Consider the following 13310-nt stretch of genomic DNA (forward strand, 5'->3'; position numbering starts at 1 on the left):
TACTTGCAACAGACTACCTCGGAAGAAGGGGGGGGGGGTTGAGCGGGGGAAGGGAAAACATGAAAAAGACCTTGCCTCGCTGTTAGAATGTTAGGTGTTTTTTTGTTACGTCTTTCTCGTTCCCCGCGTACGCAATGCGTTTATTTTAAAAGAAAGGCAATTTAAATATTTATCCTGGTCTTGAGCAAGATACATTTTTAAAGGAGGAACGTTTTTTTTTTTTAGACTGTATAATTATTTGTGCGAATTACTTTTTTTTTCTACCCAAAATAAACAGCTTTTGTAAGAGACAAGGCATGTTTATAGGTGGCGTCCCATCGTTTCGTTACAGAGAACCACGTGGTTTATATCTTTATATATTAACTTAGATTTAAGAGATCTAATGCTTGATTTAATAACATTGCCAATTATTTACCCAGGAAATTCTTGCTGATTCTTCCAATACCTTACGAGGCTCCTGCAACTGGGATGTTTGAGCAATTCCGTTAAAAGTTTGAGTTCAGCTGTGATGTAAGGTGCTTTGGGTAGATGAGGCATTTGAGTGCCATATAAATGCGAAGGAAGTTTTATTTTATTCTCATTATCGCTCACAATCTTACTTGCAAGTGAAGATGTCACGAGATCAGATGCATTCATCGTGATTTCATCATCGGGCACACCGGAGTGCATCGCTATCATTAAGCCACTCAAGTGCACAACCCCATTTCATCTTATTACAAAATAAAATAACAATTGCTTGCCATCCAAATTAATTGCTATTGAACGCACAGTGGTGGTGCAGGTGACACACCGGGGTGCCTTAATAGACGAATTGGAACCCGAAGCTACTTAACCTATAACGTGCCAGCTGTTGGCTCAGGCCACGCCACTCCTTCTGAGAAGCTGCAAAAAATTCATGGTCGTTTTAGCGTTTTTCATGATGTAACCGTTGCATTGGACTAATGTTGATGTATGTGTGTGTGCGGTGAGCCGTGGTGCAGGGGTGAGTGCACTGCACTACCATAGCAGTGACCTAGATTTGATTCCTGATTATGGATGCAAGTCCGCGCCAGGTTTATAAACTGTTCTGGGCCTCCCTTAAGTAGATTTAGCCTGAAATCGTACCAGTCTCGTGCCATTAGCCACTGCGGTGGGTTATTCATGGCCAGGAATCAAACCAAACACAGGCGGCTAAGATCAAAGCGCAGTGAGCAAACCACTTTGCCACCGCTCCCTATGTAGGCACACAAGGCAAATATTCCCCGTGTAGCTTATAAACTGTTGGGGGCAAGTGCCTTTAGCGAGCAGGAATGGTGCACGAGGGGGTGGTGTGGCTGTAACCACACTCGGCTGCCTTTGTCTCCCTAGTGCTGATGTTTACACACCGCACGGCGTGCTTAGGCGAGCGAGGCTCAGTAGGTTCAGATATGCTGACGACGTTTAGCACGGCACACGAGGAGGTGGGTGGCCAGCACCACGCCCGGCCACCTTTGTCTCCCTAGTAGAGATGTTTACTACACACCGCACCAGGTACTCATTTAAGGCTGAGTCGACCTAGGGGGAGGCCCAGGAGCGGTTTAGATAATCGTTACTGATGTGTTGCCGTAAGCGGGAACCGAACTCGGGTCGCCGGGTTCTTAGCGCAGCGCGCTAACCGCTGTGCCACCGCTCCCCTACGTACACACGCATTCATAGGTACGCACACACACACAGGACACTGTGAGAAACGTGCCCCCGTGTCTGGCTGCCTCCCTCGCTGCTGCATTTGGGGCACAAACGGCACGAGTGAGAGAGGAGCAGCAGCAGCAGCAGGAGGAGGAGGGAGGGAGGGGGGCTCGGGTTTCTGTCCCTGCGCTGAATGAGCGCCGTGTGTGCCCTCTGAGCACCGAGCAGGGGGTGCGGGTGGCACGGTGGGGGGGGGGAGCGGTGGTGTCGTGGTTAGCGCACTGCGCTACGAACCTGGCAGGCCCGAGTTCCAATCCTCTCGCTCACGGCCACCATCAGTGGCGAATATCCCCTAGATCGAGTAACCTGGGTGAAATGTGTACACATCGCCACTAGGGAGACAAAGGCGGCCGAGCGTGGTGCTGGTCACCCACCCCCATCGCGTGTTGTGACTGCTTTCATAGATGCTGGCTGACAGCACTTGCCCCTACGGTCTCTAAAAGAAGGCTACACGAGGGATGTTTTTTTTTTGCTGGGAGTAGGGTTGTGATTGGCGATGCTGATGGTTGGTAGATGGTGGTTAATTGTTGACTTCGTGGATGGTGGTGAGAGTTGGATGTTCGAGGCTGGTGGCGGTGGTGGTGATGGTTAGCGATGTTGTAGTTGGTGGTAATTCGTTGGGGGGTGTAGATGCGGTGGTCGTCATGGTGGTGGTGGTGGTGGTGGTGTTGTGCGTTGTGAGTTGTGTAGGTGAGCGAGATATTTGTTTGTGTGCTTGTTGGTAGTTCGTTGTGGAGAGGGCACCATTGGCCCATGACCCCACCTGCAACATCACCCCGACTGACACGAGGTGCCAGGTCACAGAGCTGGCGCGCGTAATTGCGAACTCGCTTCTTTGGAACTGCTTTCTTGTGTTTAGTTTCGTGTGCCCTTCCCCCCGCACCTCCCATTAGCACGGTCAGATACATACGGTGCGAAAGAAGTTCAACATACGCACGCAACGTGCGGTTCTGTTGGCGCTTTTCCACGAGCACTGGGGGAAGCGAGCGGGTCCCCGTTGGGTTCGTGTCCTTCACTCAATTTTCAGAGGGGGTGCCACTTTCGCCGATGAGACATCGCTGTGTGTGCACTGTCGGGGGGACGCGCCGTCAGGGGCCGCACTAAAGGCCACCGGGGGCGGCAGGTGACCCGCGGGCCCTCGCAATGAAGAAGACTGCCAGAGGCTGACCCAGGCTAGGCTGGTGCGCATCACACACACACACACACGTGCATCACACACACACGCGCATCACACACACGCGCGCATCACACACACACACGCGCGCATCACACACACACGCGCATTACACACACACGCGCGCATCACTCACACACGCGCGTATCACACACACACGCGCATCACACACACGCGCGCATCACACACACGCGAATCACACACACGCACATCACACACACGCACGCTACGCCGTACATCCACGCGGTGGGGCGAGTGAGCACATAGAGAATGACGCACGCGTGGAGCATTTGGCGGCAGTCGATGCACGCTACCTGTACAGAGAAGACTGGGCGAACGTGATGGCGCTTTGAGTGGCAGATATTTGTTTTCTCTCTCCAGAAAATGCGGGAAATATTTAAAGCGTCACGTGTTTAACCAAAAATAAAATGTACTTGGCTGTCAGACTTTCCCTCTACTGTTGTGTAGTCACCGTGGACTAAACCCGTCTCATCATCATCATCACGATCCATGGGCAGATAAGCCGTAGGTGTCCACTGCACATGTCATCATTTTTGTCCACTTTCCTCTGTCTTGTGCCCACTTTCCGGTCTAATTCGTGTGTTATACCCACATTATTTAGCCCAAAACACGAATGACGAATCACAGTGGTGGTCGTTGAAACCTACTTTGAAATGAATGACGATCTTCAAGTAACGGTTTGGTACCAGAGACTGGAAAATGATCATTTAATTTTGCGTGCAAGCCCTGTCATGAACCACACGATAAACCAACACAGCGTGGAGCAGTGGTCATGCATTGTGTTGTGAACCCAGCTACCTGCCTTTGATTCCCTGCTACGGCGAACATCAGTGGGCGAGTGATATGCGAACCAATTTTGGAACCTTCATTCAAAAACAAAGATACCTCTAATAGCATCAACAGACTGTTGGAAGCAAGTGGCGTCAGCAGGTAGCTCCGATGAAGGTTAACACCGCACATGAGGAGGTGGGTGGCTAGCACCACGCCCAGCCACCGGTCGTCTTTGTCTCCCCAGTGCTCGTGTTTACACACCATACCAGCTACTCATTTGAGGTTGAGTCGACCTAGAAAAAACCCAAAACCGATACATATATATTCGCCACCGATGTTGGCCGAGAGCGGGAATTGCACTCGGGTGGGCAAGGTTTATAGTGCAGTGCGCTAACCACTACACTAACGCTCCCCATACATCCAAACACGCACGCACGTGGCACTAAATGCATATAGGATATCAAATAAACGATGCTGTATTTGTTGAATATCACGCGGGGTGCGGTGGCTTTGCACACTTGTAAAAGGGGCAAGCAAATACAGCTGCTTCATAGCAAGACGAGATGATCACGCAGAGATGGAGCCGAGTGAATGGCTTCAGAACACAGTCGTACCACGTGGAGCGTTTGTAGGCAGCGTATGAAGTTGCTGATCGCAGCAGCATTGTTGACTGAGCATCTATATTTGTTTATCAAATGCTAAGATGACATCTAATACATTCACGTAGCCGATTGTGGGTGAGTGAGTGAGTGAGCGAGCAAGTGATGCTAATTTTTATGGTTTCTCTCGAAAAGCGGAACTTTGGGCCACGTGAGTTTGATTTCCATTCAGGGCTAGCATCAGTGGCGAGTAATATCCCGGGTGCCTCATTCACCAACCTGCGCAAACTACCGTGGTGAAGTATGGTTAGACAAATTATCATGACCAAACCCGGCGTGGAGAGTGGAGGCCCTCCACCCAGAAGTGGTTTGACAAAGGGCCGGAAATTCCTATTGAATAAACATAGATTATTACATGTGCGTGCCACAGTGGGGAGCACAGTTGGCGCATCTACCAGTCATCTCCGTCAGTTAAACCATGGCAACTGGGTCTGTCCCATGACCTCCTGCCTGCTAACCTTCCAATCTTCACGAGGCATCGAAGTGCACCGAGCCTGGCACAATCGTCGTGGTGACATCACCGCCACTCAGTGCCGAAATGGCGGTGTGTTGTCGTTTATATGTATGTATGTTGAGCTTCTTTCGCACCGTACGTAGCCAACCGTGCTAATCGGAGGTGCGGGAAATATTTATTTATTATTACACGAGTAATGCCCCTGCAATTACGCGGCTGGACAGATCTCCAAAATCGTGCGCTCTCGTTCAAGCACATCGAATCCATATTCCGCGGGACACATTCGTGCACATCACTCACGCACACAATGGAGACGTGACCGCGCGAATGACCGCGGACACGCCAGTTTTTGATGGACACTCACCGACACACGCACTCCGCGATGATTCGAACCCCGACGAATGGCAAATTGTGCCGTTGCGGAATCGGCCAAGGCAATTAGCGCTCTGCCGCGGCCCAATTCGTTATGTGTGGCCACCTAATTTGCATGTCAATTGATTTCGATCCAAAATTCCAACAGCGTGGCTGTACTCGGCGTCAATGTCTAGGACGATAATCACGCGCAAATCGAACCCGACGTTCTCCCATAGTCCTCCTGGGTAAGTGCTGTTAGCGAATGCCTATTAAGGTCAACGCAGCACACAGAGTCGGTGGGGTGGCCATGCACACGAACGTCCCGTCCGCCTTTGTCTCCCCAGAGCTACTGATGTTCATCATATACAGATAGTCATTTTAGGCTGAATCGACCTCCAGCGAGAAAGGCCTACGTCGAGTTCAGGATCTAATTCTCATTGATGTTTCATCTTCTTGGTTCTTTCGGTAAAGTAACGTAGAAGGGAAGTAATAAAATAATAAAAATAAAACATAATAAAAATCTCATTGATGTTGTACCGTGGCCAGGATGCGAGCTCATACAGCTGAGTTTGCAGTGCAGTGATGTGCGCGAAACGTTGGATACGCTGACCATGCACTTTACACACATGCACACGTGAAAGACAAAATAACTCATCCCCGTGGAGTCTTTTATTGGACTCTCTCATTGACTGCTCCCAAGTCATCTTAAGGAGCATGCCCCGAATTGAGGTCAGTATGATGTGGTGTGGCCATCATCATGCCCGGCCGCAGTTGTACTCATTTAATGCTGAGTCGACCTAGGGGATGCCGTAGCCGGTTCGGATGCCGCTTGCCACTTATTTGTTCGTGACGAGGAATTGGACCCAGTTCGCCGGAATTCTTAAGCGGTACAAGAACCACTTTTTCCACCAATTATAAAATGACACAAAGACACACATGCGCAATTAAAGGTTCCACATAAAGCCTTCAGCAGGCGGTTGGGGCATGTGCTGTTAGCGAGCACCTATTAAGGCCGGCCCGGCACACAATGGGGGTGGGTGGCCAGCAGCACGTCCGGCCGCCTTTATAAAGTATACACAACGCACTGGGTATGTATTTAAGGCTACGTCGACCTAGAGGAGGCCCATGGCCGGTTCAGATATCAATTGCCACAGATGTTATCCATGGCTGGGAGTTCAACTCAGAGAACCGGAATCTTAGCTCAGTGCAGGAACCACTGCGCCACCGATGATACCCTTACACACACACACACACATGCGCGCATCGATAGGCAGTCTGGCATAGACGCTCACAGAGGTACGTACAGACACAAAAGACAAAGACCCCCAGTAAAGGCTTCACAGGCTGTTGGGGCAAGTGCTGTTAGCGAGCACCTATGAAGGCCGGCACGGCACACGAGGGGGTGGGTGGCCAGCACTACGCACGACCGTCTTTGTCTCCCCAGTAGCGCTGTTTACACACACAGCACCAGGTACTCATTTGAGGCTGAGTCGACCTAGGGGAGACTCAGGATCGGTTCAACTAATCTTCACTGGTGTGTTGACAGTCAGCGGAAAACAAACTCGGGTCGCCGGGTGTCAAGCACAGCGCGCTCACCGCTACACTACGGGATCAGACAGGCGCACACACAGACGCACACACTGCGACAGTGACACAGACAAAAACAAAGATCCCCCACATATCCTGACACAGACGAGTGCTGTCCGAGCACCTATTAAGTCTTGGACGCCTTTATCTCCCCGGGGACTGACACTTTACACACCGCACCAGGTACTGTAGTCATTAAAACGCTGAGACCATCGTAGACGGGGAGGAAACCCAGCTGAGATTCAGACATAACTCGCAAGCGACGGTGTCACACGCGGGTGAAGGGGTGAGCGACACGCTCGTCGCGTAGATAGTGATCAACGGTAATAACATAAGTCATCTCGCGCGAACTTACCCTGAGCCCCGCTTTCTGCGCTGGACACTGCGGCAGCAGGGTGCACAGCATCGCGTACTGAAGCACGATCAGAAACGTCCCTTTGACCATCGCCGCGGAGCTCGCAGGGGGGGCCGTGGTGCAGCAAGCGAAGTCGTCGAGCCCCAACGCCCCTGATTTAGGTGGCCGCTCGTGAGTGCCACGGTCAAATGCGCTCCTCCTCCTTCTCCTCTTCCCGAGACCCGCGAGCTCTCACTTTGGCCGGACGGCTTTGCAATGAATGGCTTAATTAACACATTCGCCTGCGCTCGAGTTAAGTCGGATATGTAGCTGGCGGGGTGGGAGTATTTATTTTAAATGATTGTGGGGGGATGGGGGGGACTGGCCTGGAAGTCGCAGCAGATTTATTTATTTAATTGATGTCGGCAGCGATGCTGGGTTCTTCTGCACGGCTCGGACGCGCCGCAGAAGGGTGCGGTACGAACGCTGCCACGGCGCTTCTATATTGGAGCGGAGTGACCCTTCGCGGCGCTCTGGTAGGGGTAGGGGTGGGAGAGATGTGGGATGGAACTGGGGGGGTGGAGGGATGGTTTGGGAGGAGGGGGGGAGGGTGGCTGAATTCGGGGAAGTGGTAGTGGGGGGGTTATGGTCGAGAGTTTGGTACGGAACGTGGAGATACGTGGGGGTAGAGAGGGATTTAACAGAGAATAAGCGAGGGGCTACACAGTTGGGGTTAGGGTGGTGCGGAGAGGGGATGGGTGGGCGAGAGGGTTATGGTTGGGGTGCGGAGAGGGGATGCGTGGGAGGGAGGGTGGTTGCTGAGTCTGATGGAGCGCTTGTCGTCTTATACTATCTTGGACACCCGATTTCAATTCCTGCCAATTCCGGGTCCAAAACAGCCAATAACTTGACTCAACACAAACGAAGTGGTGTGTTTTTGTTTAATATTTGTAGAAAATATGCGGATAGCATTGCCGAACAACTTCATGGATATTCGTTATGCGACTCATTTCTTTGATTTAACTCGACGGAGTCTCGCTCACGAGTCTCTAGGCTCTCTCTTTTTATTTTGGAGGGTCCTGCTCCGCTGGCAGTGGCGTTGCTCGCGTGGAGGTCAGGGGGTGCCCTGGTCCGCCTTCACGTCCCACGGTGGCCAAATCTACGAGCTGGGCCCCCGTCGACAACCACCACGAGATATCTTGTCAACAACGGTGTAAGAGAACAACGCGCTTATTTAAAACACAGTTTCAATTATACTCTTAGTTCTTTCGGTAAAGTCACGTAGGTAAAAAATGAAATTAAAATTAATAAAAATAAAACAATAAAATCACGACGTTTCGGAGGCAACACAAGCTTCCGTCTTCAGGTGAAACTTTGCTGTGACAGTTTCACCTGAAGACGGAAGCCTGTGTTGCCTCCGAAACGTCGTCATTTTATTGTTTTATTTTTATTAATTTTCATTTCATTTTTTACCTACGTGACTTTACCGAAATAACTAAGAGTATGAATCATTGCAGTCACGAAAGCTTCAAATCTAGAATTAACGGTTTCAATTAGTTTCGATGAAAATAATGTCGTGTCCCTTCCGCGTTTCATTTTAATTTAACGACCGATTGCTGCACCCACCCCCTCCGCCCCCCCCCCCCCCCGAGCTGATAATGTGGTCACGCCACTGACTCGGACGAACTCGGCAGCTCCATGAGTGAGTGGCTGACTTCTTGTACCGAGCGCAAACCAAGAGAACCTGCAGCAAAAGCCACCACACATTTCACAGGATAATACTACGTACGGATCGATTCAGTGAAGTGCGTACGTTTTTATATAATGCGCGTCTCTTTACAACCGAGGCTTAATCCTGTTGCTGCACCGCCATCTCTTGACCACCAGTGAGGTGGCCAGGAGATGGCGATGAAGCTCTTGCAAAAACTCATTGTTTTTGCATTCATAATTAATAAAGGGGGGGGGGGGGTTAGATCGCGTAAATATAAATGTGTCGTTAACCCACCACCACCCGACACAGCCAATCATTCAGGGTTTGTCACGTAAACAAAACGTGCCAATTGGTGACTACTTCAGCACACCGGCGGTGTGTTGGAGGGTCACCCCACGACAATTTGAGTTCCGTCACGTGTCGCTGGTGATTTCAACAACCACCTTCATCAGGCGATTTCCCAAGACGTGTACACGCAGTCTGCCTGCGTTGAGCTCCACGGCGTGCGCTTTATTAACAGGGTTGGCGAATCACACTGAGACCATGAGCTTGGGACGTCCACACTTTAAAAGCAAATAAAGTTCGCCGCATGGTGTAGTGCAGCAAGTAGGTTGTCCATCTCTTAATGTGTACGGCGATTTTGGTGTGCAGCGGTTTGGCTCGTATATACAGTACTTTAGGTTTTTCGAGTACTGGTGGTCACGGAGATTTTTCTCCGGGTCCTACGGCTTTCCCCCCCTCCACGTTTACAATCAACGTGCGTTTAGAGTATTTGGCTTCTAGAAATCTCCACGTGATAAGCCACTTCGTTGAGTTATAAATTGTGGCCAAGTCGCTTCTGAAAAATAGAGCTCAGTGGGCCTTACTTTGTAAAATGAAAGTAAATCAAATACGATGTTCTACTCAGTGGCCAGTGCTCGATATGGGGACGTTGGTCACACATCCCAACCGGTGTACAGCCCCTGGTAAAGGTGGTGGCTGCTGAGCACGCCTGCAGAACCACCGCCGTGGAGGCGGAGGAGTTGGTGGGATCGCAACATTGTTGCAAAACTCGAGGTGCCATACCCTGGCTTGCCATGAGACGGCGGTAGAGCAAACGTGGATTCTATCATAGCGGACGAGTACAGATGGAACAGATGGCGTTTTTTGCCTCTCGTAGGCGTGGGTTTTCTCCGGGTGAGCCAATGTCCTCCCACGTTAATGGGTTTCGCCAAACGTCCCAAGTTAGGGCCACAGACTTCTGGCAGTTGTTGGTAGTGCCGGTTCGGGTTGCCTTCCAGCTCGTCTGTGATTTAAACGAGACAACTATGAACTCAACTATATATTTTTTATTTTACCAGGTAAGGCTCACTGAGCTGCGGAGTTATTTTTTCAGAAGCGACCTGGCCACAAATGATAGCTAAACGAAGTGGCTTATGACCTGGGCATTTATAGCAGGCAAGGTACGCTCCACTCATGTTTAGAAAATGTGGAGGGAAAACCCCGGAGGCCTCGGAGAAAAATCCACGCGACCACGGGGAGAAAGTGCAAACTCCAAATAGACAGCAGGCGTCAAGGTCGGCGGGATCCAACCCACGACCTCCTGTAGACCAGGCGAGGTAGTTAACATTTTGCCAACGATGTGCCGCGCCTGCGAAGCTTCTTGGACGTGCATGCATTACAACTTTAGAACTATTTTATTATTATTAAAATCTATTCACGACTGGATGAGATCAGCCCCACGACCATGCATGGCGTGGGGTTTATTTGAACATGCCTCGCCACGCCAATGCAGGCGAGGAGCTTAGACGTTGAAGCATCGTCATGGTGCAGCGATGCCTCTTGGTGCTGGGCCCTCTGTGGACATTGTAGTTTGTTATCCTTCCCCCACACTTCTTTTGGCTACGTACGGTGCGATAGAAGTGCAACATACAAGCCCGCAGAAGCGTACAGCGCCCGTTCTGTGTATAGTGGTCGCCGAATTTTAGCACGAGCCATGCTCAAACCTGCTTAGCTTCCGAGAACTGACGAGTTCGGGCGCGTTCCGGATGATTTGGTCGTCCGGCAATCGTCGCTGGCTAGCCAGCGAGCTGCACCACCTTCCTGACACAATTAGCACGAGACTCACCGAGGCTCTCCTTGTGTTAGCAATGCCTCGGTCCGAGTGAGGCTCTGACTGATGCATCGTGTGCAAGAAAACAACTGCGGCTGCCCGTCGACGTTGTTGGCCTCGTGCGAGCAGAACGGTCAAGAGGCCACGCTGGATATTTTTTATTGTTATTATTACACGATTTTATTTAACTCACTCTGTCTGTTTTTGTTGTCGTTGTTGTTGTATCGTCAAATCTTGTAACTCAATTTTAACCCACTTCCAAATGTGGTAGCGACTGCAAACTTGGTATACTTATGCCATACTGATGACAATACTATATTCTATCATAAATCATGTAAAACATATATTAAAAATATATATTTTTTATATGTGATGTTTCGGCTTGGGTCTAATTGTCCACGATAAACTGACGTTGGTTGTAATTGACCAAGTCCCCTTATGTTATAGCAAAATTCGGGGCCACTTCCTGGAGTCGTGGAGTTCTTCCATTAATAGTACGGTACATTTCATTAAAGCGTGTTTATTTTTTTTTATATTACTTTTTTTAAATCCGCCTCTGAGTTGCCGTCACGTCTGGAGTGCGCTTGCCCGAGGGCCCTTTTCTCGAGCGGCACCGAGCCCAGGACGAGAACCCCCGCGCTTTGGGGCCGTCCATAAATGACGTCACGCACCTGGGGGGGGGGGTCAGACATTCAGACATTTGTGACGATGTGTGACGAGGGGGGGGGGGGGGTTAGAAATGTGCCGTCACGTAAAAATGCGCAACTTTAAACAAATATACACAACACGTTCTACTCAATTAAATAGACTTTTTAATAAATGTTTTCTCCTACAACATCAGAGTGCAGCGGCACATTAAATACGCACTACAATGACAATAGTTTAAAGCGATTTGAAGCATGTTTTATTTTTTTTGGGGGGGGGGGCAGAGCTTTGCGACGTCATATTTGAGGGGGGGGTTCTGACTTTTTGTGACGCGTATATTGTGAGACTTAGAATCGGAATATTTATTTATACTGCAGGAGGAATCCGATGAGCTATGAAGCGATTTTGTCCCAGATGTCCAGTAGGGGCGGGTCAGAACGTTACAACAACTACAAATAATACTAATACTAATGACGAAAACACGATAGGAGTGCAAATCATAGGAAAGGTAAACAAACCACTTTCAAAAATATATATATTAAAATAAAACTAAACTTTAAATTTTCTTACCAGGTAAAGCCCACTGAGCTATTCGCTTATTTTTCAGAATCGACCTGGCCACAAATGATAGCTCAACGGAAGTGGCTTATCACATGTAAATTCATAGCAGAAAATAATCTAAATAATATAAACGCATGTTTCCCTAGATACGACGCCGATGTCTTTGCCTGCAGGTATAAGACGACAGGCTCTCTCTCTCTCGCGTAACCCAGCCCAAGACGTGCGACAAGTTTTTGTTACCATATGTCATCGCTCGTGCGAACGAACGAGCGATGCGTTTATTCATAATTGGTTTCTTATTGGGGTTAGGTCGTGTCGTAAACTCTCCTCCTCCACCCGACACAGCCAGCCAGTGAACACACAAATGTAATGTGACTCAAACGGGAGCTAAATGTATTACTGTTTCAGCAGCACATCAACCCGTGTGTTGGAAGCCCCACCTATTATTATATATTTTTTTTCCTTATTATGTTTTATTTTTATTATTTTATTACTTCCCTTCTACGTGACTTTACCGAAAGAACCAAGAAGATGAGCGTTCTGCCTGTTGAGTGCCTTATTTGGATATTTTGTGGGCGTTCTAGCATGCAAACAATATTAAATTGCTCAAGAAAAGTAGATAAATATGCCAAGTTTGGTCCTCCTGAAGCCATTTTCAGATCCCGTGATGATTTCCTGAGCAAACTATAATCGTATCTGAGCCAGATCTCATCACTCTATCGTGGATATAATGCCATTTTATTCGTAAAAAAATCATAAGCTTCTCCCGACCTGTATTTCTCTTTGATCAGTGTAGCATTTCAACCTATTCTCGAATTAGTTCAAGGGTCCTTGTCAGATATCACTTGTCAAATTCATTACAAAGTGACAATGATGTATTGGTACCTATTTCCTTGAATGATCCCCAGATACAGTATATACAATGTTAACTTGACCTTTATCGGCCAGGTGGTGTAACAATGGATGATTCAGGCCCATATGCTGGATTGCTTGATTGTATCATGTTGATTCGGTGTAACAGATAATTCGCCCGAGACACTAAAAATGGATGGAGCAGTTGCACAGTGATAGGCGCATCGTCCTGTGAGGTCAGTCACCTGAGTTGTATTCCCGGCCACGTCTGACACCAGTGGTTAGTGACATTTAAAAAACTAAACTATCTTTTTTTATTTTACCAGGCAAGGCCCACTGAGCTGTATAGCTATTTTTCTAGGATCGACCTGGCCACAAATCATAGCTCAAC

At 49.1% G+C, this 13310-nt stretch overlaps 1 protein-coding gene across 8 annotated transcripts in view; it reads right to left on the reverse strand.

Moving 5' to 3' along the window:
* LOC144723508 (SPARC-related modular calcium-binding protein 1-like) overlaps positions 1-7663 on the reverse strand; it is a 67720-nt gene extending 60057 nt beyond the window's left edge. For 3 of the 8 annotated variants that reach the window (XM_078602315.1, XM_078602318.1, XM_078602313.1), the window contains exon 1: positions 7080-7659. In XM_078602315.1, coding sequence (XP_078458441.1) covers positions 7080-7169 — 90 coding nt within the window. In that variant the 5' untranslated portion in view covers positions 7170-7659. Of the gene's footprint in view, positions 1-7079 lie in introns of all 8 variants that reach the window. The other 5 variants (XM_078602319.1, XM_078602317.1, XM_078602320.1 and 2 more) reach the window with 3 other exon arrangements.
* Positions 7664-13310: the final 5647 nt, after the last annotated feature.

The sequence above is a fragment of the Lampetra planeri genome, chromosome 18 (genome assembly GCF_965212315.1).
Source record: "Lampetra planeri chromosome 18, kcLamPlan1.2.h2, whole genome shotgun sequence".
NCBI lineage: Eukaryota > Metazoa > Chordata > Hyperoartia > Petromyzontiformes > Petromyzontidae > Lampetra > Lampetra planeri.